The sequence below is a fragment of the Thamnophis elegans genome, chromosome 17 (genome assembly GCF_009769535.1).
Source record: "Thamnophis elegans isolate rThaEle1 chromosome 17, rThaEle1.pri, whole genome shotgun sequence".
Taxonomy (NCBI): domain Eukaryota; kingdom Metazoa; phylum Chordata; class Lepidosauria; order Squamata; family Colubridae; genus Thamnophis; species Thamnophis elegans.
The window spans coordinates 7,356,609-7,378,740 of NC_045557.1; the positions used below are offsets into that span (position 1 = coordinate 7,356,609).

A 22,132-nucleotide genomic window follows, 5' to 3' on the forward strand; every position below is an offset into this window, starting at 1 on the left:
GGAAACGCTGCCATTTGGGGACAGTTCTGGCAAATAAAAGTTCATTGCCTGATGTAAACAGAGTGCCTGGTGCAATTTCTTCCATACTTCCTTGGGTCATGGTTCCACTTGGTAGCTGGCTGGCGCTGTGAAAATAGCCAAGCTCAGCTTGGGGGGCGAGCAGTGCGGTGTGTGTGTGTGTGTGTGTGTGTGTGTGTGTGTGTGTGTGTGTGTAGGAGCGCATGTGGGAGGGGGCGCACTTTGTATTATGGGTGCCGGGCATGCACCTGCTCGCATTTTTGCCACCCAACAAACATAAAGGCTAGCCATCACCACTTGTATAGACTCTGCTGCCATAAGCAGGGTTGGACTAGAAGACCTCCAGGGTCCCTTCCCAAGCCTATAAATACTGCGTTGCCACGCAGAGGTTAACCAGATGTGGAGCAATGTTTCTCCAGGAGGGGGCAGCAACGCCACCCCGGAACTCCGAGTTGCTTTTAGAAGCTGGGGGGAAAAAATGGCTTGCAGAGGGAGGAGCGAATCCGCCTTTGACGGGTCCCTCCCCTGCAAGCTTTAATCAGCTGATGTGTCAAAATCCCAGCTGAACTTGCTGGTTGGCTTCAGCCGGAGAAAAGGTTTGCCTCCTTTTATTATTATTTATGGGGTTCTGTGCCGAATAAGGTGACTAATTCAGTGCAATTCCCTGTTCTGCTTTCTCAGTTCTTCTGGAGAGGCAGCAGAGCAAACGTGGCGATTTATTTTGAAGGGGACGGGGGGGGGGGGGGAGAAAGCAAAGCAAGCCCCCCTTTTTTCCCCCCCAGCATTTGATTCTCTACTAGTCATCAAAGTTCTAAAATAAGACCTCTGTGGTTTCCCCCGCCCCCCCCGTCTCTAAGTGACAAAAAGAAAGGGGGGGGGAAACCCCCCAGCATGCAACAGGCCTTGGTGGCTGAATTTTAGCTTCACTTGTAGTCGGCGTTTGGCATCCTCTTACTGTGTGTTTGCGTGTTTGTGTTTGTGTTTGTGTTTATGTGTGTGTGTGTGTGTGTGTGTGTGTCTGTAGGGTGGTTAATCATTTTCGATTCCTCCAAGTGTATTTGTTGTTGTTGTTTCTGGGTGCTGCTTTTATTTTTTGTGTGTGTTGTTATTTTACTTTTTTTTTAAAACAGTATTTATCCAGATCGCTAGAGGTCTCATACTTTAGGCAGGAGGCTGGACTAGAAGACCTCCAAGGTCCCTTCTAGTCCTATGATACTTTTCTATTCTATTCTATTCTAATTCTAATTCTAATTTTTTATTCTCTATTCTACTCTATTCTACTTTATTTTACTCTATTCTATTTTTTCTATTTTCTATTATATGCTATGTTCTATTATTTTCTATTATTTTCTATATTCTATTCTTTTCTATTCAAATTCTATATTCTTTTCTATTTTAATTCTATATTCTTTTCTATTCGAATTCTATATTCTTTTCTATTTTCTACTCTTTTCTATATTCTATTCTATTCTAATTCTATATTCTTTTCTTTTCCATTCTAATTCTATATTCTTTTCTATTTTCTATTCTAATTCTATATTCTTTTCTATTCTAATTCTATGTTATTTTCTTTTCTATTCTAATTCTATATTCTTTTCTATTCTAATTCTATATTCTTTTCTATTCTAATTCTATATTCTTTTCTATTTTCTATTCTTTTCTATATTCTATTCTATTCTAATTCTATATTCTTTTCTATTCTAATTCTATATTCTTTTCTTTTCTAATTCTATATTCTTTTCTATTTTCTATTCTTTTCTATTATATCCTATATCCTATCCTATTTATCCTATCCTATCCTATCCTATCCTATCCTATTCATTATTTCCAGCAGCTCTTGACTTCACTGGTTTAATTTCTGTCCACCACATAGCAACTAAGGACAGAGGTCAAAGCAGCCCTCCTTCCCTGGACCTCTTTTAAAAGGCTTGGGGTGGGGTGGGGGCAGCTACCCTGCTCCAATCCAGGGATGCCAAGCCAAAGGGAGGGACAGTGTGTGGGGGGTCATAAGACCCCGTTGCCAGGAGATGGCCCCTGTCATAATCTATTCAGGGCCCTCAGCAGCTGGCAGGCTAGGGGACAGGAGACCCATCCTGGCTCGTGCTATGTCTGACTTCTTTGTTTGGTTCTGTGATCGCGGATCCTGCCAGAACGTTGCCCACCCACCCAAGACCCTGCCCGCCCAGGGGGGCACCATGAAGGCGTCAACTTCCGTCCACCTCAGGCTGCCAACAGGCAAGAAACAGGCCGTAAATAAGCCACCGGTCCTGGAAGGCTCGAAAGAACCCAAGCCCTCCGCCAAAGGCCCCCAAGGCAGGTCGCCCCCCGCTCCCAAAGAGCCCCCCTTGAAGAAGGACGCTGGCAAGCCCACGCAGCACCCCAAATTAGTCGGGAAGAAGCTATGTTGGACGGAGGAGAACGAAACGAAAGCGGCGGCTTGCCCGGAAGGCAACGCCAAGCAAAAGAACAGCAAGTCCTTGATGGGCCCAGCCCAAGTTTCTGGGGGACATGGACCCCAAAGTTTGAGTGTTCCTGAGAAGCAGCTACTGAGACCTCCCAACACCGCGATGAGAGCAGCGCGGTGTGGCCTCCTCCACGCGCCTCATGTCAACGCCAAGGGAGACCAGCCAGGGATGCCTGCCAAGGCAGCTTCTGGGGTAGTCAAGACGAGCAGCACGGCGGTGTTGAAAAAAAGCAAAAAATTGCACAATCAGGCTTTGCTTTCCAAAGGTACGGAGCTCTGGATGACTTGTGCAAGCGAGCACACCTGTGCTACCTGCCAATTCAGCCCCCCCCCCACTGCCCCATTGAGATTGGGGTAAACTGCGGAGTGGATAAGAACATCACCCTGCATTTGAGGCAGACGAATAGAATAGAGAAAATAATAGAAAACAGGAAAAGAAATAGAATATAGAATAGACTAGAAAATAATAGAAAATAGAATAGAATATAGAAAATAATAGAAAACAGAATGGAATAGAATATAGGAAATAGAAAAAATAGAATATAGAATAGACTAGAAAATAATAGAAAATAGAATAGAAAGAATATAGAAAATAGGAAAAATAGAATAGAATAGACTAGAAAATAATAGAAAACAGAATGGAATAGAATATAGAAAATAGGAAAAAAATAGAATAGAATATAGAATAGACCAGAAAATAATAGAAAATAGAATAGAATATAAAAAATAATAGAAAATGGAACAGAATAGAAAATAGAATATAATAGAAAATAGAAGAGAATATAAAAAAAATAGAAAATAGAACAAAATATAGAAAAGAATAGAAAATAGAAAAAGAATAGAATAGAATAAAATATAGAGTATAATAGAAAATAGAAAAAAATAGAATATAGAAAATAGAAAAAAATAGAACAGAACAGAATAGAATATAGAGTATTAAAGAAAATAATAGAAAATAGAATAGAATAGAACAGAATAGAATAGAATTCTTTATTGGCCAAGTGTGATTGGACACATAAAGAATTTGTCTTTGGTGCAGATGGTCTCAGGGTACATCGAAAGACAAGGTACATTTGTCAAGAATCGTAAGGCACAGCACTTAATGAAAGTCACAGGGTACAAATAGGCAATCAGGAAACAATCAATATCAGTATAAATCGTAAGGATACAAACAATGAAGTTTATAGTCCTGCAGTCATAAGTGGGAGGAGATGGGTGATAGGAATGATGAGAAGGGTAATAGCAATACAGTCTTAGTAAATTATTTGACAGCGGTGAGGGAATTAGTTGTTTAGCAGAGTGATGGCTTTCGGGGGGGAAAAACCGTCCTTGTGTCTAGTTGTCTTGGTGTGCAGTGCCCTATAGCATCGTTTTGAGGGTATTATATATTTGCAAAGGGGCTTCTTGGCCCACCCGAATTAATTCAATAAGCATTTATTAAGGGGGAGGGTTGAGGGTTGTTGTTTTTTTTAAAAAAAATAGGGTATAGAAATAAGTGGACCATATTTACAACCCCAATTGAGACCAGAATTTATGCTGCTAAGTGAGAAATTTGCTAAGTGAGTTTTGCCCCGTTTTACGAATTTTCTTGCCCAGTTGTTAAGCGAATCACTGCAATGGTTAGTGATGCGGTTGTGAATTGAGCCTGGCTTCCCCATTGACTTTGCTAACAATTAAACCAGGGGAACATCTTGCCACCAGAAGTTGTGGGCGCTCCAAGACTGGAAGTCTTTAAGAAGAGATGGGATAACCATTTGCCTGAAGTGTTGTAAGGTTTCCTGCCTAGGCAGGGGGGTCGGACTAGAAGACCTCCAAGGTCCCTTCCAACTCTGTTATTCTATTCTATTCTGGTCGGAAGGTCGCAAAAGAAGATCACATGCCCGAGGGGCACTGCGGCCGTCGTAAATATGACTCAGTTGCCCAAGCCTCTAAATCTTGATCACTTCACCTAAGGAGTGGTGCAACAGTCGTAAATGTGAAAAACCATCTTAAGTCCCTTTTTTTCAACGCTGTTGCAAGTTTGAATGGTTACTAAATGAACTGTTGTAGTTGAGACTGCCTGTATTGGTTATATGTGGTAGGACAGAAAGTAATTGGTCCATTAATAAAAGGCATTGGGAACGGAGAGAAAACAGGGATTCTGGATCATATTCCCCAAGGGGCAAATTTATGAATTATGTGATTATTCTCCAGCTGAATTTGTTATCTGTCTTAAAACTTGAGAGTGTATTCAGAGGCTTTCAGAATAGGCTCCCGATTGTTTATTCCCTTAGAAAAGATAAGTTCTTGCATACAAAAAGAAAAAAAAATGCCCTTGGCTAAGGGGGGAAAAAGATATATTTTTTTTGATTAGGCAAGCCATATTAAAAATACTAATATCGTATTTATCTTTTTAAATGCTAATAATGAAGCCTTAAATTCCAGCTAACAGCCGCAGGCCAACAGAAGCATTTTTGCTTTTGCTTTTTTTTTTTTAACTGTTTATTGGTTGTTTTGTTTAAAAAGAAGAGATACTGGCAGATTCAGCACAGTTTTCATTTGTCTTCCTTTTCGGCTGTGGGACGTTTTTTTTTTTCTTTTAATCTAGCCGTCTTCCTGTTTTTTTTGTTTTTTTTTTAGTTATTTTTATTCTGCAGCCAGTGTTTAAATATTGTTATGGTTAGGTTTCTGTTTGCTTTGAGCTCTTTGGTGGGGGTGTTTTGAATACAGAACTGAAAACATTTGAAAAAAAACCTCTGTTACAAAAGGTTTGCTAACAGGTAGCTTCTTTTACTTGCCTGGAGAATTATAATAAATAACAATTTGCTAAACTCGTATGCTTGCCTAACTTTCCATAACTCTGGGTGGCCCACAATAATCAAATCATGGTTTGTTGCCTTTGACCCAAAAGTGCTGTTTTGGCTCACCAGCGGATCTGGTAGGAGATTCGGACAGTGAGGAGGGTTGGGGAGGAACCTGGGCCAGTCCTGGAGTCTGGGGAAGGCTCTGAGGAGGGCTCTGTGTCGGAGGCAGAGAGGGGGCCAGGGCCGTCTGACAGTTATCAGCTGCCTTCGGAGTCAGGCATCAGTGAGGCAGAAGAACAGCTGGAGCCTGTTCCCAGTGTGCCCATGCGCAATGTTGCCAGACGAAGGGAACAGCTAAAGAACAAGGGTCGACTTGGGAGTAAGGCCACAGGTGGACGATGAATGGCCCCTCCCAGAAGAAATAAAAGAGGAGCGAAAGGGGAGTGGAGTTTGCAGGAGGCCATTAGTTCGCTTCATTGGTTCATGACCCTCCGAGGCTCCTGGCCAAGTTTTGCAGAGATCGGCCTGGCAGCTCTCCAAGCCAGATAAGGTCTGTGACCGTAAATCCTCCCTTGAAAGACTTTGCTAGATGTGAAGGAGCAGAATTCATCGTCAATTAATGAAATGGTTTTTTTGTCGGGAGTTTGCTTCGTGCTCTTGGGAAGCCTCGCTCAGAACAAGTGCTTAGGATCCTGGGAAATATTTTACTTTTCGTTTATACCTTTCAAACTGTGTCTTTTGCGATCGCTGTTTTGTCTCCTTTGTTTTTAGGATTCTGGAAACTATTCTGAAACAAAGCTTTAAAACTGGATAGCGGGGCTCGAACGGGATACGTGTTCAAACGGATGCGTGTCTTCCTGGCTTGTCAGGAGGACTGACATGTTGGTTTGATGTTTCAGGTTGTGTGCGCACAGTAGCAACACATGGTGACATGGAGCACAAGAAAAATGCGATTCCTAAAACCATCAAAGCAAAGCTTTTCAGTCTGGTAAGTTATAAAATTGAATAAATGCGTCCAGAAAGAACGTGTAAGCTACCGAACTGCATCCTTTTTAGAGCCATTTGCAACCAAAGGGGTCCACATTATTTCATTATGCTGGTCTGTAACTGTACAGGCGACCCCTGACTTATGACCACAATTGAGTCCAACATTTCTGTTGCTAAGTGAGACGTTTGCCAAGTGAGCTTTGTCCCATTTTTACCTCCTTCCTTGCCGCGGTTGTTAAGTCAATCACTGCAGTTGTTAAGTTAGTGGCACAATTGTTGAAGCGAATTGACTTTGCTTGTCCGACGGCCACAATTAACACACGCCACAACCATGGGATTCCCTTAACGACTGCACGAGTCGATTCGCCCCAGCGATTCACTTAACAAGCATGTCCAAAGCCCATCGAATCGGGTGTGAATCCCTTAACCATTGCTTGGCTGAGCAATGGAAATCCTACTTCCAATTGTGGCCGTAAGCCGAGGACTATATGTATAAGCCAAATAGAAACTGGCTGGCTTTTTATTTTTTGGGGCAGGCTAAAACTTCTAATCCAAGGGCTAACAGGAGGAAAGGAATCTTGATTGCGTTTCCTGGTTAATGGGAGGACGCGGCTGAGCATTGTTGCTCTGGGAGCTGATATTTGATACCCCCACACTCATGGCACGAACATTTCTCTTGAGGTCACTGCCACGCAATTGGCGGTGGCTCACTGGCCAGAGGTCCTTCCTTCATTGGACGGCATAATTTTTTCCACGTGATGCTCATCAGAGCGGACTCAGTTCTCCCACTTCCACTTTCCATCCTGTTCATTCCAGACTGTTAGGTCTGTTCAGGCAGCTTCCAAAGGGACAGTATTTGTGTGAGGTTTTGTGCGTCTGTGTGTCCAGTGTTGGTGAAAAAGTCAAAGCACACAGATACGAGCGGTGACAGATCTCCAGCATGGACGAGGTAAGTGAGCAGGAGAGAGAGAGAGGGTGGCGTTAAAATTGTGGAAACGTTCATAAATTGTGGACTTGCTTTGCACGGTGTGTGTTTGTGTGAAACTACTTTTGTTGAAATATATTTATCCACATTCAACCAGGGGGGGGACATGTATGCTTTTTAAAAAAATGCCTTTTTAATGCGGTTTTTTCCCCCCCTTGTCAGCTTTTCTCTTTGCTCAGCTCTTGTTTTCTTTTGAAGTTTGTCTTTTAACTTTGGGAATAAAATAAAAGTTTCATGAGAAAAAAAGAAATTGCACAAATACTTTTGCAAGCAGGGTTTGCCGACTTAGAGCGGTTACACCCAAACATTCCATTTTGCCTGGGAGAATTTTAACTTTCGGTTTCTCAGTCAAATAATCAATTATGATTTTAAAAAGTAACTTTTTACCCAGCGAGTTCCTTCATTTATGAAACTTAAAGTTGTCTGATACTACAGTGGATATAAATTTGGGTAGCTTAGTTTTTTTTAAAAAAATTGAAAAGGTACTGGTAACTATTTTCTGTGTTCTAATCGTTTAAAATTGCATTTTCAGGAAGCTGCGGGGAAAGCAATGTTTGGGATCATATGAACATAATTTGAAAATATAGTTCCTAGGGATTTTTGTCTTGTATGCCAGTGTGTCCCCGTGAGGTTTTGGGCAGGTGTCATAAACATCTGTGTTTTTGCTTTGCTGGAAATGTGGAATAAGATTCTGTATTTTGCTTCGTTGGCAGTCTAGAAAATTACCTTTGTTGATTGTGTTATGTTGTAGGTAGGGGAAGTGAAGAAGGAACAGTTGAGCTCATACAAAGCGAGTTGAATCAAGACAGCATTCACACAACATAGGTTTTGGTTAGATGGGTTAGTTAGATTTGTTTGAAGTAAAGACTTGGGTAAATGGGTTAGATCTGGTCAAGCAACATGGATTAACTTACTACCACTCAGTGTAATGCCTAACCCCCAAAATGGCAAGACTTTAGAAACCAAACGAAAGGTGTTGTGTGAATGCAGCCACTTCTTCCCACAGATTCAGGGCCCTTTGCAGGCAAGGAAATTGCAGTAAGAGAGAACTAGAAGCAAGAATAGAATAACAGCGTTGGAAGGGGGTCTTGGAGGTCTTCTAGTCCAACCCCCTGCTTAGGCAGGAAACCCTACACCACTTCAGACAAATGGTTATCCAACATCATTTAAAAAACTTCCAGTGTTGGAACATTCACAACTTCTGGAGGCAAGTTGTTCCACTGGTTAATTGTTCTCACTGTCAGGAAATTCCTCCTCAGTTCTAAGTTGCTTCTCTCCTTGATTAGTTTCCACCCATTGCTTCTTGTCCTGCCCTCAGATGCCTTGGAGAATAGCTTGACTCCCTCTTCTTTGGGGCAGCCCCTGAGATATTGGAAGACTGCTATCGTGTCTCCCCTGGTCCTTCTTTTCATTAAACTAGACATCCCCAGTTCCTGCAACCGTTCTTCCTATGTTTTAGCCTCCAGTCTCCTGATCCTCTTTGCTGCTCTTCTCTGCACTCTTTCCAGAGTCTCCACATCTTTTTTTACATCAAAACTGAATGCAGTCTTCTAAGTGTGGCCTTCCCAAGGCATTATAAAGTGGCATTAAACACGTTGGTCTTGATTCTATGTTTGTGTGTCTCTGCGCACAGCTCTTTGCAGCATGAATCAGTTTCTTGAGGTTGCATTTGGTACTTGGGTATCTGAATCTCTTCTTCTTCTTCTTCTTCTTCTTCTTCTTCTTCTTCTTCTTCTTCTTCTTCTTCTTCTTCTTCTTCCCCTCCTCCTCCTTCCTTTTCTTCTTCTTCTTTCTTCTTCTTCTTCCCCTCCTCCTCCTCCTTCCTTTTTTCTTCTTCTTCTTCTTCTTCTTCTTCTTCTTCTTCTTCTTCTTCTTCTTCTTCTTCTTCTTCTTCTTCTTCTTCCTCTTCTCCCCCTCCTCCCCCTCCCCTATCCGTCATCGGACGTTGGCCATCCTTTTGGCCATCCGATTTTGATCAACAGCCACACGGAAAATTGCTGCTGAGTTTAGTCCAAACTGGTCCCTTCGATTTTGAAGCCATGATGTTGTTGTTGTTGTTGTTGTCGTCCTCCTCCTCCTCCTCCTCCTCCTCCTCCTCCTCCTCCTCCTCCTCCTCCTCCTCCTCCTCCTCCTTCTTCTTCCTGGACCTCCTTTGCCTTCAATCTTTCCCTGGAGGATTAAGCAAAAGATCTGGATCTTTGGGTCTTTCAAAATCCTGCTTTGTGGGCACGATTTGTCCTGTCATTTATTGAAGTATTTGTGTGTTTGTGTCTCTGTGTACCTGTGAATTAGCTGGCTGAGAGATCAAAGTTTCATCGTTTTTCTCAGTTTCACTATGTAATGTTTGCCAAAGAGAGTGGCTATCTGATGGACCCTGAACTATGGAAGATAACCTTCGCTAAATAACTATGGAGCTGCTCAACCATCCAGATCATGGTTGCCCCTTTTCAAAAGGAAACTGGACTTTTGTGGGTGTGGGTGTGTGTCCCCCACTTTGAAAACATTTCGCTTCTCATCCAAGAACCAAAGAAGCTTCTTGGATGAGAAGCAAAATGTTTTCAAGGGGAAAAAAACCCCCAAGAAAGTTAAATTGCTTTTTGGACAAACAACATTGGGACTTATCTCAATAAATTTTATCCAACAAAGTTTGTTTCCTCGACTTACGACCACAGGCATTTCCTCGACTTACGACCACAATCGGGACGAGAATTTCTGTGGCTAAGCAAGGTGCATGTGTTAAGAGAGTTGTGCTAGGTTTGTGACCCATTTTTTCCCCAGCGTTGTTAAGTGAATCGCTGCAGTTGTTAATATGAATCGTGCAGTTGTTAAATGAATCCACCAATCCTCATTGTGTGTCAGAAACTGGCTGGGAAGGCCACAGTTGATGATCACAAATTGTGGTACATTCATTTCTGGCTGCCAAGTGCCTGAATTTTTATCATGTGACCCTGGAGGGTGCAGCTGCAGTTGTAAGTGCGAGGACTGGTCCATAAAGCATTTTTTCAGAGCCATTGCAACTTTGAACGGTTGCTAAATAAATGGTTGTAAGCCGAGGACTATCTGTAAGGCCTTCAATTCGGCAATTGGACTCATCCCCGCAGTACAGGCATTCCTTGACTTACGACCAAAATTGAGCCCCAAACTTCTGTTGCCAAGTGAGGCATTTATTAAGGGAATTTTGCCCCGTTTTATGACCGTTCTTGCCACAGTTGTTATGCGAATCACTGCAGTAGTTAAGTTAGTGACACGGTTGTTACGTGAATCTGACTTGCTTGTTGGAAAGTCACAAAAGAATCACTTGACCCCTCACAACACTGCAACCGTCGTAACTGTGAGTCATCTGCCAAGAGTCTGAATTTTTGATCACAAAAATGGTCCTGTCACTTTTTTCAATGCCATTGTAACTTTGAATGGTCAATAGAATAGAATAGAATAGAATAGAATAGAATAGAATAGAATAGCAGAGTTGGAAGGGACCTTGGAGGTCTTCTAGGCCAGCCCCTTGCTCAGACAGTAACCCTTTCACCACTTCAGACAAACGGATATCCAACATCTTCTTAAAGACTTCCAGTGTTGGAGCATTCACAACTTCTGGAGGCAAGTTGTTCCACTGGTTAATTGTTCTGTCAGGAAATTTCTCCTTAGTTCTAGGTTGCTTCTCTCCTTGATTAGTTTCCACCCATTGCTTCTTGTTCTACCTTCGGGCACCTTGGAGAATAGCTTGACTCCCTCTTCTTTGGGGCAGCCCCTGAGATATTGGAAGACTGCTATCATGTCTCCCCTAGTCCTTCTTTTCATTAAACTAGACATCCCCAGTTCCTGCAACCGTTCTTCAAATATTTTAGTCTCCAATCTCCTAATCTTCTTTGTTGCTCTTCTCTGCACTCTTTCTAGAGTCTCCACATCTTTTCTACATCGTGGTGACCAAAACTGGATGCCGTATTCCAAGTGTCGCCTTACCAAGATCTTATAAAGTGGTATTAACCCTTCACGGGATCTTGATTCTATCCCTCTGTTTATGCAGCCTAGAACTGGGTTGGCTTTTTTGGCAGCTGCTGCACACGGCTGGCTCCTATTTAAATGGTTGTCCACTAGGACACCAAGATCTAAAGTGACCCGTTGTAAGTCGACAACTACCTGTAACACAGATTGCCCAACATTTTAGGGAGTGGAGCAGGAATATTTGTATGCATGCGTTCAAGTATCTCCTTGAGGTTAGTTTTTGACATTATTTTCCTTCATTAAACAAAAACGCCCCGAGCATCGGATTTATAATTGATTGCTCAAACATTTTCAAAACACTCACCTTTAGCTGCAATTGGGGAATCTCATTCTGTATAACTAATATGATGTGCTCCTTCGGATTAGCTGGTTGTAAATAATGAATTGCTGGGAAAAAACTAATCAATAAGGAGAAAGATCCCTCCAGGACACGAGAGAAGCTCTGGAATTGATTCAGCATCTGTAATAACAAGCACAACAAGAGCCACAATGATTGCCGGTTGCATACGGAGGTTGTGCGGCTGGGGGGGGGGAAACATTTCTTACAGATAAGCACCTCTCGGGCTGCACAAATCCTTTAAGAACACTTAAGACCATTCAAGAGAAGGTTAGAACAAATTGCTGATAATAGGAACACGTTCTCTGTTTTATAGGGAGGGGGGGAAAAATCTGCAAAGTGTGTAAACGGCAAGGAAAATATCGCAAACAACGGAACAATAATTTGCAATGCTAAGGAACAATGGGTTTTGCAATGAATCTCCATCAGTGGCCAAACAGCAGGGCTTTCTTTCTTTTTTTAAAATAAAAGAAACATTTGTTCGCTGTTCTGGAATGCCCTTTCGTTAGCCTGGATTATCCGGTGACTGAATTTTTTTTGTGTGTGTATTTTCTAGCTCTTATAGATGTTCCGTCCTTTTCTCAAATTTGCCTTAGCTGGATGGTTTATTATTTTTAAAGCGCTGGTTTTCTCTCTGCTTTGCATTCGTGGGTTTTCTTTGGTCTGTATAGGAGAAAAGGAGGCAGAGGTGGGGGAGGCGGCGACAAGCAAGTCATTAGCCTAGAGCGGTGTGCAGAGTGCTGGAAGCCCAAAGACCAGCTAGATGACACATGCATGCCTGTTTTTTGGCCATTTTCTGGCCATTGTTCGGGCTTTTTTCAAGCCAGTTTTTGGGGGCATTTTCAGGACACTTTTCAGGCCATTTTTCACATTATTTTTGGCCATTTTCAGGCCATTTTTTGGGCTGTTTTCAGGCCATTTGGGGGGCATTTTCAGGCTGCTTTTTAGGCTGCTTTTCAGGCCGTTTTGACCATTTTTTTGGCTGTTTTCAGGCCATTTTCCAGCACTCTGGACCCCCCGAGAAGACCAGCTGGCTGGCACATATGCCCGCAGAGAGGGCTCTGCGTGCATCGTTTCGCCATTACGGGCCTAGAGTTCATGGCATTCCCATAAATAGTCTTAACTCCAACCTTTCTTCATTTCCGTTGACAAATAAAACTAAAAAAAAACTAAAAAAACTTATCTAGCACCAGTTTAGTCCTGAACGTTAGTTTTCTAGTCACAGTGGCAGAGTTGGAAATGGCCTTGGAGGTCATCTAGTCCAACCCCCCGCTGCTTCAGGAGAATGATATCATTTTTGAACCAATGGCTCCTATTTCTTAAAAGCCTCCAGTGATGGAGCACCAGTGGTGGGATTCAAATAATTTAACAACCGGTTCTCTGCCCTAATGACCAGCTGGGTAGGTGGGGCTCAGTGGTCATGTGACCAGGCGGGCGTGGCTAACTCAACGTCACTCACGTCGATGGGCGCTTCGACTTAGCTGTTACAATTTAATAAGGGTTAATCAGAGAGGCAGTTTCTCTAAGCAGGGCAATAAATATGAGGCTAGAAACAACACCAGAATGTTTCCTTCCTGCCTTCCTTACAGGATTAGCCCTGTAAAGTGGAGAAAAACCCAAATGGGATTTCTTCCAACAACCGGTTCTCCTGATTGCTTGGAAAGTTAACAACCGGTTCTCCCAAATAGGTGCGAACTGGCTGAATCCCACCACTGTGGAGCAATTTCTGAAGGCTCCACTGGTTAATCGTTCTCATCGTTAGGAATTTTCCTCCTTCATTCTAGGATGATTCTCTCCTTGGTTAGTTTCCCAAGCAATGAATCTCCTTCGCTGGAAATTGAGGCGTGGTCCTGATTCTTCGTTCCTGATGATCTTCTTTTATTCACAGGTTGATCTGGAGCTTGGGGACTTGATAGAAATATTCCGGCTGGCTTACCAGCATTGGGCGATCTACGTGGGGAATGGTTACGTGATCCATCTTGCTCCCCCAAGTAAGGAAGGCTCTCTTGGACGGGTGGCCAAATGACTGGGCAAACATCCAGCTCGGTTGGGTCCTCTGCATTTTAACCACAATTCTAACCCTGGGAAATGTAGCAATGTTGGCCACAAGATATAGGTAGTCCTTGATTTACAACCATTTGATTAGCAACCATTCGGAAAAATGGTGATTTCTGTTGTATGTCAGTGCAGTTAAAAAGCAGCCATCCTGTGACTTGTAGTATACCCATTTTTTTTTTTAAAAAAATGCAGGTTTATTTAGTTGTATCCGGCCTTTATTTATTTTATTTTTTTTACAAATAACTCAAGGTGGGAATCATATCCAACATACCTTCCCTCTCCTATTTTCCCTGCAACAACAACCTTGTGAGGTGGGTTGGGCTAAGAGGGACTAGCTCAAAGTAACCTAGCTGGCTTTCATGGCTTAAGGTGGGACTAGAACTCACTGTCTCCTGGTGATTGTCCCAAAGTCACCCAGCTGGCTTTCATGCTCAAGGTGGAACTAGAATTTATTGTTTCCTGGGGATTGGCCAAAGTCACACCAATTGGTTTTCATGCCTGAGGCAGGACTAGAACTCACTGTCTCCTGGTGATTGGCCAGGTGTCATCCAGCCAGCTTTCATACTTAAGGTGGGACTAGAACTCACCGTCTCCTGGTGATTGGCCCAAAGTCACCCAGTTGGCTTTCATACTTAAGGTGGGACTAGAACTCACCGTCTCCTGGTGATTGGCCCAAAGTCACCCAGCTGGCTTTCATACTTAAGGTGGGACTAGAACTCACAGAGTCACAGTGATTGGCCGTAAGTCCCCCAGTTGGCTAAGGTGGGGCTAGAACTCACCGTCTCCCAGTTTCTGGCTTGGTGCCTTTGAACACATTCAAGGGTATCTCACTTTGGCAACTTTAAAACATGTGGAGTTCCTTTCCCAGAATTCGTAGCGAAGAGTGTATTTATTCCTGAGAATTAAGTCCACCTATCAGAAGGATGTCCAGGGAACATCTAAGCTAATATCTTGGACAGGTTTATCCAACTGTGGCAACTTTAAGGCCTGTGGACTTCAACTCCCAGAATCCCCCAGCCAGCCAAGCTGGCTGGGGAATTCTGGGAGTTGAAGTCCACAAGCCCACCCTACTGGCTTTCCATGAATGACTCTCCTACTCTTTCTTTTTGCGCTCAAGGTGAACTGGCTGGAGCGGGTTGTGCCAGCCTGATGTCCACTCTCACCAACAAGGCCCTGGTGAAGAAGGAGCGGCTCATGGAAGTGGTGGGCCACGACCGATACCGGGTCAACAACAAACACGATTGCAAATACACCCCGCTGCCCGTCAACAAGATTGTCAGGCTGGCTGAAGAGAAAGTGGGCCAAGAACTGGAGTACAAAATCACCAGCGAGAACTGTGAGCACTTCGTCACCGAACTTCGCTACGGCGTGGCCAGGAGCGATCAAGTAAGGGGTTTTCCTTTGAGTTTTTCCGGACAAAACTGGGCTTTGGGAGAATCCTCGTGTGTTTAATGCCTCCTGTTAACTTTGTTGAGTTTGCCATACGAGGCATCTAATGACAGTGTTTCCCTGACGGGGTCTTAGATTACTTTTTGCTCCCAAAGATGCATTAGGGGCGGGATGGCGAACTTATCGCCAAAACGGCACACGGAGCCATGTTCCTCTTCCGGGTTTCTGGCACACACGCGCATGTGATGATCTGCTCACCTTTCGGTGTGTGGCAGGAAGAGCTGGTCTTCTATTTTCCCGGTTGTGAGCATGCGTGCCCGCCAGCAGATTGGCACATGCGCAGCAGTGACCGGAAGATTTGGTGGCCGGTGTGCCTGAGCGCACCGGAAACCAGAAGTTTGTTTTTCAGCGAGCGCATGTCCTCTGGGCAGCTCCTCTTTCTGGTTGCGGCCCAGATGAGCACACGAGCGAAGGGCTCTCTTTTTGGCACTCGGTGCCGAAAAGGTTCTCCATCACTGCATTAGGACTTAGTTTCTGGTTACTTCTTATTTGTGGCGGGGGGGCGGGGGGGGGAGAATGCAGTACTAAGTGGGTCTGTCTGTCTGATGACCTTAATTGGGGTTTAACCTGGAACTAAAGAAAAACTTCCTAACAGTGAGGCAGTGGTGGGTTTCAAATTTTTTTAGAACCTCTTCTGTAGGTGTGGCCTGCTTTGTGGGAGTGGCTTGCCGGCCATGTGACCAGGTGGGAGAGGCTTGCTGGCCATGTGACCAGGTGGGTGTGGCTTGCCGGCCATGTGACTGGGTGGGCGTGGCCAACTTGTAAAATGTGGTGAAACTCACTTAACAACGCTCTTGCTTAGCAACCAAAATGTTGGCTCAGAAACTCTGGCATTTGAAGCACGCAAGTCTTAAAGCTGTCAAGTTACAAGACACTTGCACCACTAACCCTTTAGGGAAAAAAACCCCCAGGGGTGTTCAAACTTGACAGTTTTAAGACTTGTGGACTTCAACTCCTAGAATTCCTCCTCTCGCTCTTCATCTTGATGATGTGCGGACGGGCGAGGGGAGGGAGCTGGAACTAGTTCTAAATGACACGGTAGATTTGTGGAACCTCTTCTATAGAAGAGCTTAGAACTGGCAGGAACCCACCCCTGCAATGAGGACAATTAATCAGTGGAACAGCTTGCCACCAGGCATTTTTGCGCTCTGTCATTAGAGATTTTTAAAAGATATTGGACAGCTATTTGTCTGGAATAATATAGTCTCTGCTTGAGCAGGGGGCTGGACTAGAAGACCTCCAATGTCCCTTCCAACTCTATTATTCTGTATTCTGTAAAATACATGGTGGCAAAGTGCACTTTCTCAAGTGCGAATAAGTCACTTTTTTCAGTGACGTTATAACTGTAAACCAGAGGTGGGTTCCTACCAGTTCGCACCTATTCGGTAGAACCGGTTTGTCAAATCTACCGAACCGGTTAGAAGAGGTTCCACCAGTGGACCCGGAAAGCAGGCCACACCTACAGAAGAGGTTCCAAACTTTTTTGAAACCCACCACTGGTCCTTGGATATGATTATTCTACACTATCATGCTCATATTTATAAAACTCAGTGCCTCTGTGAAAGGTAAGGATGACTACTGCGTTTGTGGTGCAATCAGAACATTGCGTGTGTTGAAGTAGTTTTAACGCAAACCAAAGATGCCTTTTAAAAAAACAAGTTTGCATCCTATTCTTATGCCTGCCAGTGCTGTGTGTGAGGTCATTTAAGGTGGTTCTGACAAGTGTCGTCGGCATCTTCATATCCGGTCACATGGGTGGCAAGCCACTCCCATCCGGTCACATGGGCGGCAAGCCACTCCCACAAAGGAGGCCACACCCACAGAGTAGGTTCGAACAATTTTTGAAACCCACCACTGCTGTGAACACTCACTAAACGAGCTATTATAGTAAGTGGGATGCGACCCGTATAGTCCGTATGATTCTGACGATTCAAATATTTTCTTTCCCCCTTGCAGGTCCGAGATTTCTTCGTGGGGGCAACCATCGCGGGCCTGGCTGGCTTGTTTGTTGGAGTGGGCACCGCCATGGTTAGGAGGAAAAAGCAGCAGAACCAATAATGAGGAAAAAGCAGATTTCTCAGAGCTCTCCGTCTCCTGGGCATTTGTGCATGTGTGTGTGCGTGCGTGTGCTAAGTTTCTAAAAATTTGAGACACGATCACCGTGAGGAAAAAAAAAAGTTATTTGCAGCCATCTCTCCAAATCCCATCTTAACGCCCAGGAAGGAGCCTAATGTCCACAGCTATATTCAGCCCGCGGTGGCTCAGGGGCTAAGACGCTGAGCTTGTCGATCAGAAAGGTCGGCAGTTCGGCGGTTCGAATCCCCAGCGCCGTGTAACTGAGTGAGCTCCCGTGACTTGTCCCAGCTTCTGCCAACCGAGCAGTTTCGAAATCATGTAAAAAATGCAAGTAGAAAAATAGGAACCACCTTTGGTGGGAAGGGAACAGTGTTCCGTGCGCCTTCGGCGTTGAGTCATGCCAGCCACATGACCCCGGAGACGTCTTCGGACAGCGCTGGCTCTTCGGCTTTGAAACGGAGATGAGCAGCGCCCCCTAGAGTCGGGAACGGCTAGCACAGATGTGAGAGGGGAAACTTTGCCTTTTATGTCCAGCTTGCAGATGGTCTGACTAAGTAACTCTTCACTTAATCCCGGGTGAATGGATTTTGCCTTCCTCCAGTTAAAAAGTTAAAAGTTAACCAACTTTTTGATCAGATTAAAGCTTGTAACTGGCCTCCCCAGATTCTGGGACTAAGCTTCAGACAGATGGTGGAGGCAGTGGTGGTTTGAAGGTCAACGAATTAGGCAGAGCGCAGTTAAAGTCTGATTTAATTTCCATGTGCAATGCAATGTATTTTATTTTCACCGAATTAACCGATCTCCACTACGCTTCTGCTTTGTGTTTTAAAAACACAAGCCAACAAATTCTGGAGAATTAAGGCTTTGGGAGGGACTAGATGTGGTTTTTAAGCTTCAGGACGTCGGCCCTGGCCAAGAGAGCTGTAGATCGTACAAGAAGTCCTCGACTTACAACGGTTCGCTTAGTGACCATTTGAAGTTACAACAGCACTGAAAAAAGTGACTTAGGTCATGGCCATTTCTCACACTTACGGCCGTTGCAGCATTCCCCGTGGTCACGGGATCAAAATTCAGACGCTTGGCCACTGACTCATATTTACGACGGTTGCAGTGTCCCCTTTGTCACGGAGTCCTGTTTTGCAACCCCCCTGACACACAGAGTCAACGGGGGAAGGCAGACTCACTTAACAACCGTGTGACTAACTTAACAGCTGCAGCGATTCGCTTCACAGCTTTGGCAAGAAAGGTCGTAAAACGGGGCAAAACCCCCTCAACCGATCGTCTCACTTAGCAATGGGAAATTTTGGGTCCAATTCCTGTCATTAAGTCGGGGACCACCTGTACTATGTAGAGATCCTTTGAGAGGTGAACATCCTCCAAATATATTACAAATGCATTTTTCAGGGTGTGGAAGCTGTTAATTGATATATATATATACTGTATATATATATACTCTATATATATCAGTGGTGGGATTCAGCCGATTCGCACCTATTCGGGAGAACCGGTTGGTAACTTGCTAAGTAGTTCAGAGAATTGGTTGTTGGAAGAAATCTCCTTTTGTTTTTTCCCCACTTTACGTAATCCTGTAAGGAAGACAGGAAGGAAACATTCTGGTTTTATTTCTAGCCTAATCTTTATTGCCCTGCTTACAGAAACTGCCTCTCCGGTTAACCCTTATTACATTGCAACAGCTAAGGCCAAGCACCCATCGATGTGAGTGACCTTGAGTTGGCCACGCCCACCCAGTCACATGACCACCGAGCCCCACCTACCCAAATGGTCATTAGGGCAGAGAACCGGTTGTTAAATTATTTGAATCCCACCACTGATTATATATATATATATATATATATATATATATATATATCTACCAAAGTTTCATGGAAGTCCTTTTGGGGTGTTTCACAGAACAGAGCTTGGAAAACCAGGCATTGGGTTACAATTTCCCTTCTTCGGCAAATGGAGTCCCCCCCCCCCTCGATACGGCACTCAGAAAGGGGTTTCCAGTATCCCCCCCCATGTGAGCTCTCTCTCTCTAACTGCAGTTTCCAATGTTTTCACGTAACTTTTAGCACCATTCCAACCCCCCCCCACCCCCCCACGAATGCATGAGAGGAGCTAAAGCCTGGCGGGTGTTTCTCCCAGTGAAATTAGTGCCGGAGTGATTTTTCCACCATTATTAGTTATTTAGCTTGGGAGAACGGCTACTCATGGGGCTAATAATAATGTACACATTTTGAATAAATTTAAATATAAATGTATATTTAATTTAAATGCAATTATGTAAGCTTAGTAAATAAATAAAGCTTGCTTGGTCTTTTTTTCCCCACCCCCCGTGTGGCTGAAGTGAGAATCCTTATATATACACAAACACACAGACATACATATACTGTATACACACACGCATACATACTGTTGTTAGTTGCAAAGTCATATCCGACCCATCGGGACCCCATGGACTATGTTCCTCCAGGCCTTCCTGTCCTCTCCCATCCTCTGGAGTCCATTGAAGCTCAGACCGACTGCTTCGAGAACTCCATCCAGCCACCTCCTTCTCTGCCGTCCCCTTCTTCTTCTTTTGCCCTCCATCGTTCCCAGCATGAGGCTCTTCTCCAGGGAGTCCTTCCTCCTTCTCATCAGGTGGCCAAAGCATTTGAGTTTCCTCTTCAGGATCTGGCCTTCTAAAGAGCAGCCAGTGTTGATCTCCTCTAGGACTGACCGGTTGGATGGCCTTGCAGTCCAAGGGACTCAATGCAGGAGTCTTCTTCTCCAGCACCAGAGTTCAAAGGCCTCCATTCTTTGGCGCTCGGCCTTCCTTATGGTCCAACCTTCACAGCCATCCATGGCAACTGGGAAAACCAGAGCCTTGACTAGACGCACTTTTGATTGGCAGGGTGATGTCTCTGCTTTTTAGGATGCTGTCTAGATTTACCATCGCTTTCCTCCCCAGGAGCAAGCCTCTTTTAATTCCTTGGCTGCAGTCCCCATCTGCCCTGATCTTGGAGCCCAGGAGAATAAAATCTGTCACTCTCTCCATTTCTTCCCCATCTATTTGCCAGCAATTGAGAAGGCCAGATGCCATGATCTTAGTTTTCCTAATGTTGGGTTTCAAGGCAACTTTTGCACACTCCTTTCTTCACCCACCTCAAGAGCTCCGACTTTGCAACTAACAACAACACACATGCACACACACCATATGCACACAGATATACACATTAAATACACACACACACACACACACACACACACACACACACACACACCTTTCTGTTTTGCATTTCAGACAATTCCACCGTTCCCTGCAGGGCAATGTAAAACCTTGGAAAAAAACAACAACATTTCAGAGTCAGTCGCTTTTTAATTGATAGCTAGAAAATACAAGGCAAAAACCAGTGATTAAAAACAACAACAACGCACTGCTGCCCTCGAGAGCATAAGGACACATCCCATTTCCGTGCTAAAAAAAACAGTGATTAAAAATAAACCTGCCTCTTTCATGGTAAGGTGAAAGAAGGGTTTTATTTATTTTTTTAATAAAAAAATGCAACCACCAAATTGCTCTTTTTAATATATGATTTATACTCCACACGAGGAAACAACATGCCAATAAAAGCTTTGAGTTGGTTTTTCTGAAGGAGCCGTGAGTGATGAACAGTGTGTGTGTGTGTGTGTTCTTAGTCACAGGGCTTAAAGTCTGGAAGGTCTGAAGGAGCCACTTTTCCATCACTTTGCAAAGGAAAACAAAAAAAGAGAACCGGGGTTTAATCTGGGCCACGACATCTTTCATTTGCTCTGCAAGAGCGCGACTAGAAGTTGGATGAAAAGACGCAGGCAGTGGTGGAATTCAATTTTTTTTACTACTGGTCCTGTGGGCGTGGCTTGGTGGGCGTGGCAGGGGAAGGATACTGCAAAATCTCCCTTCCCTCCCCACTCCAGGGGAAGGATACTGCAAAATCTCCCTTCCCTACTCCAGTGGAAGGATACTGCAAAATCTTCCTTCCCTCCCCATTCCAGGGGAAGGATACTGCTAAATCTCCCTTCCCTTCCCAGTCCAGGGGAAGGTTACTGCAAAATCTCCCTTCCCTTCCCAGTCCAGGGGAAGGATACTGCAAAATCTCCCTTCCCTCCCCTGTCCGGGGTAAGGATACTGCAAAATCTCCCCTCCCTCCCCACTCCAGGGTAAGGATACTGCAAAATCTCCCTTCCCTCCCCACTCCAGGGGAAGGATACTGCAAAATCTCCCTTCCCTCCCCACTCCAGGGGAAGGATACTGCAAAATCTCCCTTCCCTCCCCACTCCAGGGGAAGGATACTGCAAAATATCCCTTCCCACTGACAACTCTGTGCATGCGCACACTGGGAACAGGCTCCAGCTGTTCCTCTGCCTCACTGATGTCTAACTCTGAAGGCAGCTGACAACTGGCATATGGCTCTGTCCCCCTCTCTGCCTCCGACTCAGAGCCCTCCTCAGAGCCTTCCCCAGACTCCAGGACTGGCCCAGGTTCCTCCCCAACCTCCTCACTGTCCGAGTCTGCTGCCAGCTCCACTGGCCATTGGCAGGCCACAACACACAGTTAGCCACGATCAGCCTGAAATAATTTAAATATACAGCTCAGATCTTGTTCCCAGTGACTGACAAGGAGTTTGACCCAGTGGGAATTTCGCTGCATTTTCGGCTGATTTTAATTGGGAAAGTGTCTTACTTGTAAAAAAAGAGAGAAACTGTCAGTGTCATCCAGAGATGGATGGAACTGCAGCCAAGGATCAAAGGCAGATAAAAAGGCACTTCTCTGGAAGTATCGAATTCTCTGGTTTCAGAAGATGACAGGGGATTAACTCTGCTGTGTGAACCAGGTTCATTGAGCAGCTAGTCCTCTGTGACTGATGTTCCTTTCAGCCCAATGCGTCTTCCAAGCTGGCTTAACCAGGATCACATTTCCAGCATGATCCTCTCTGGTCTGAAAAAGCCCC

The 22,132-nt window shown here is 44.5% G+C and overlaps 1 protein-coding gene across 2 annotated transcripts; it reads left to right on the forward strand.

Annotated features, from left to right (window-relative positions):
• Positions 1 to 515: 515 nt before the first annotated feature.
• LOC116520246 (phospholipase A and acyltransferase 3-like) lies at positions 516 to 17,165 on the forward strand. Of its 2 annotated transcripts, none has more exons than XM_032234407.1 (5): positions 516 to 614; positions 6,165 to 6,253; positions 13,465 to 13,567; positions 14,752 to 15,020; positions 17,040 to 17,165. In XM_032234407.1, the coding sequence occupies exons 2-5, from the start codon at positions 6,197 to 6,199 to the stop codon at positions 17,139 to 17,141; spliced, it is 531 nt and encodes a 176-aa protein (XP_032090298.1). In that variant the 5' UTR covers positions 516 to 614; positions 6,165 to 6,196; the 3' UTR covers positions 17,142 to 17,165. The 2 variants fall into 2 exon arrangements, with proteins under 2 accessions (XP_032090298.1, XP_032090297.1); XM_032234406.1 differs by lacking the exon at positions 516 to 614 and adding an exon at positions 1,807 to 2,748.
• The last annotated feature ends 4,967 nt before the right edge of the window (positions 17,166 to 22,132 follow it).

Excerpts from the sequence above, each read along its gene's own strand:
- LOC116520246 (XM_032234406.1), top strand. The coding sequence starts at position 2,046 with ATGGCCCCTGTCATAATCTATTCAGGGCCCTCAGCAGCTGGCAGGCTA. Across the intron at positions 2,749-6,164 it reads TCAGGCTTTGCTTTCCAAAG|GTTGTGTGCGCACAGTAGCA; the intron begins GTACGGAGCTCT and ends TTGATGTTTCAG. Across the intron at positions 6,254-13,464 it reads AAGCAAAGCTTTTCAGTCTG|GTTGATCTGGAGCTTGGGGA; the intron begins GTAAGTTATAAA and ends TTTTATTCACAG.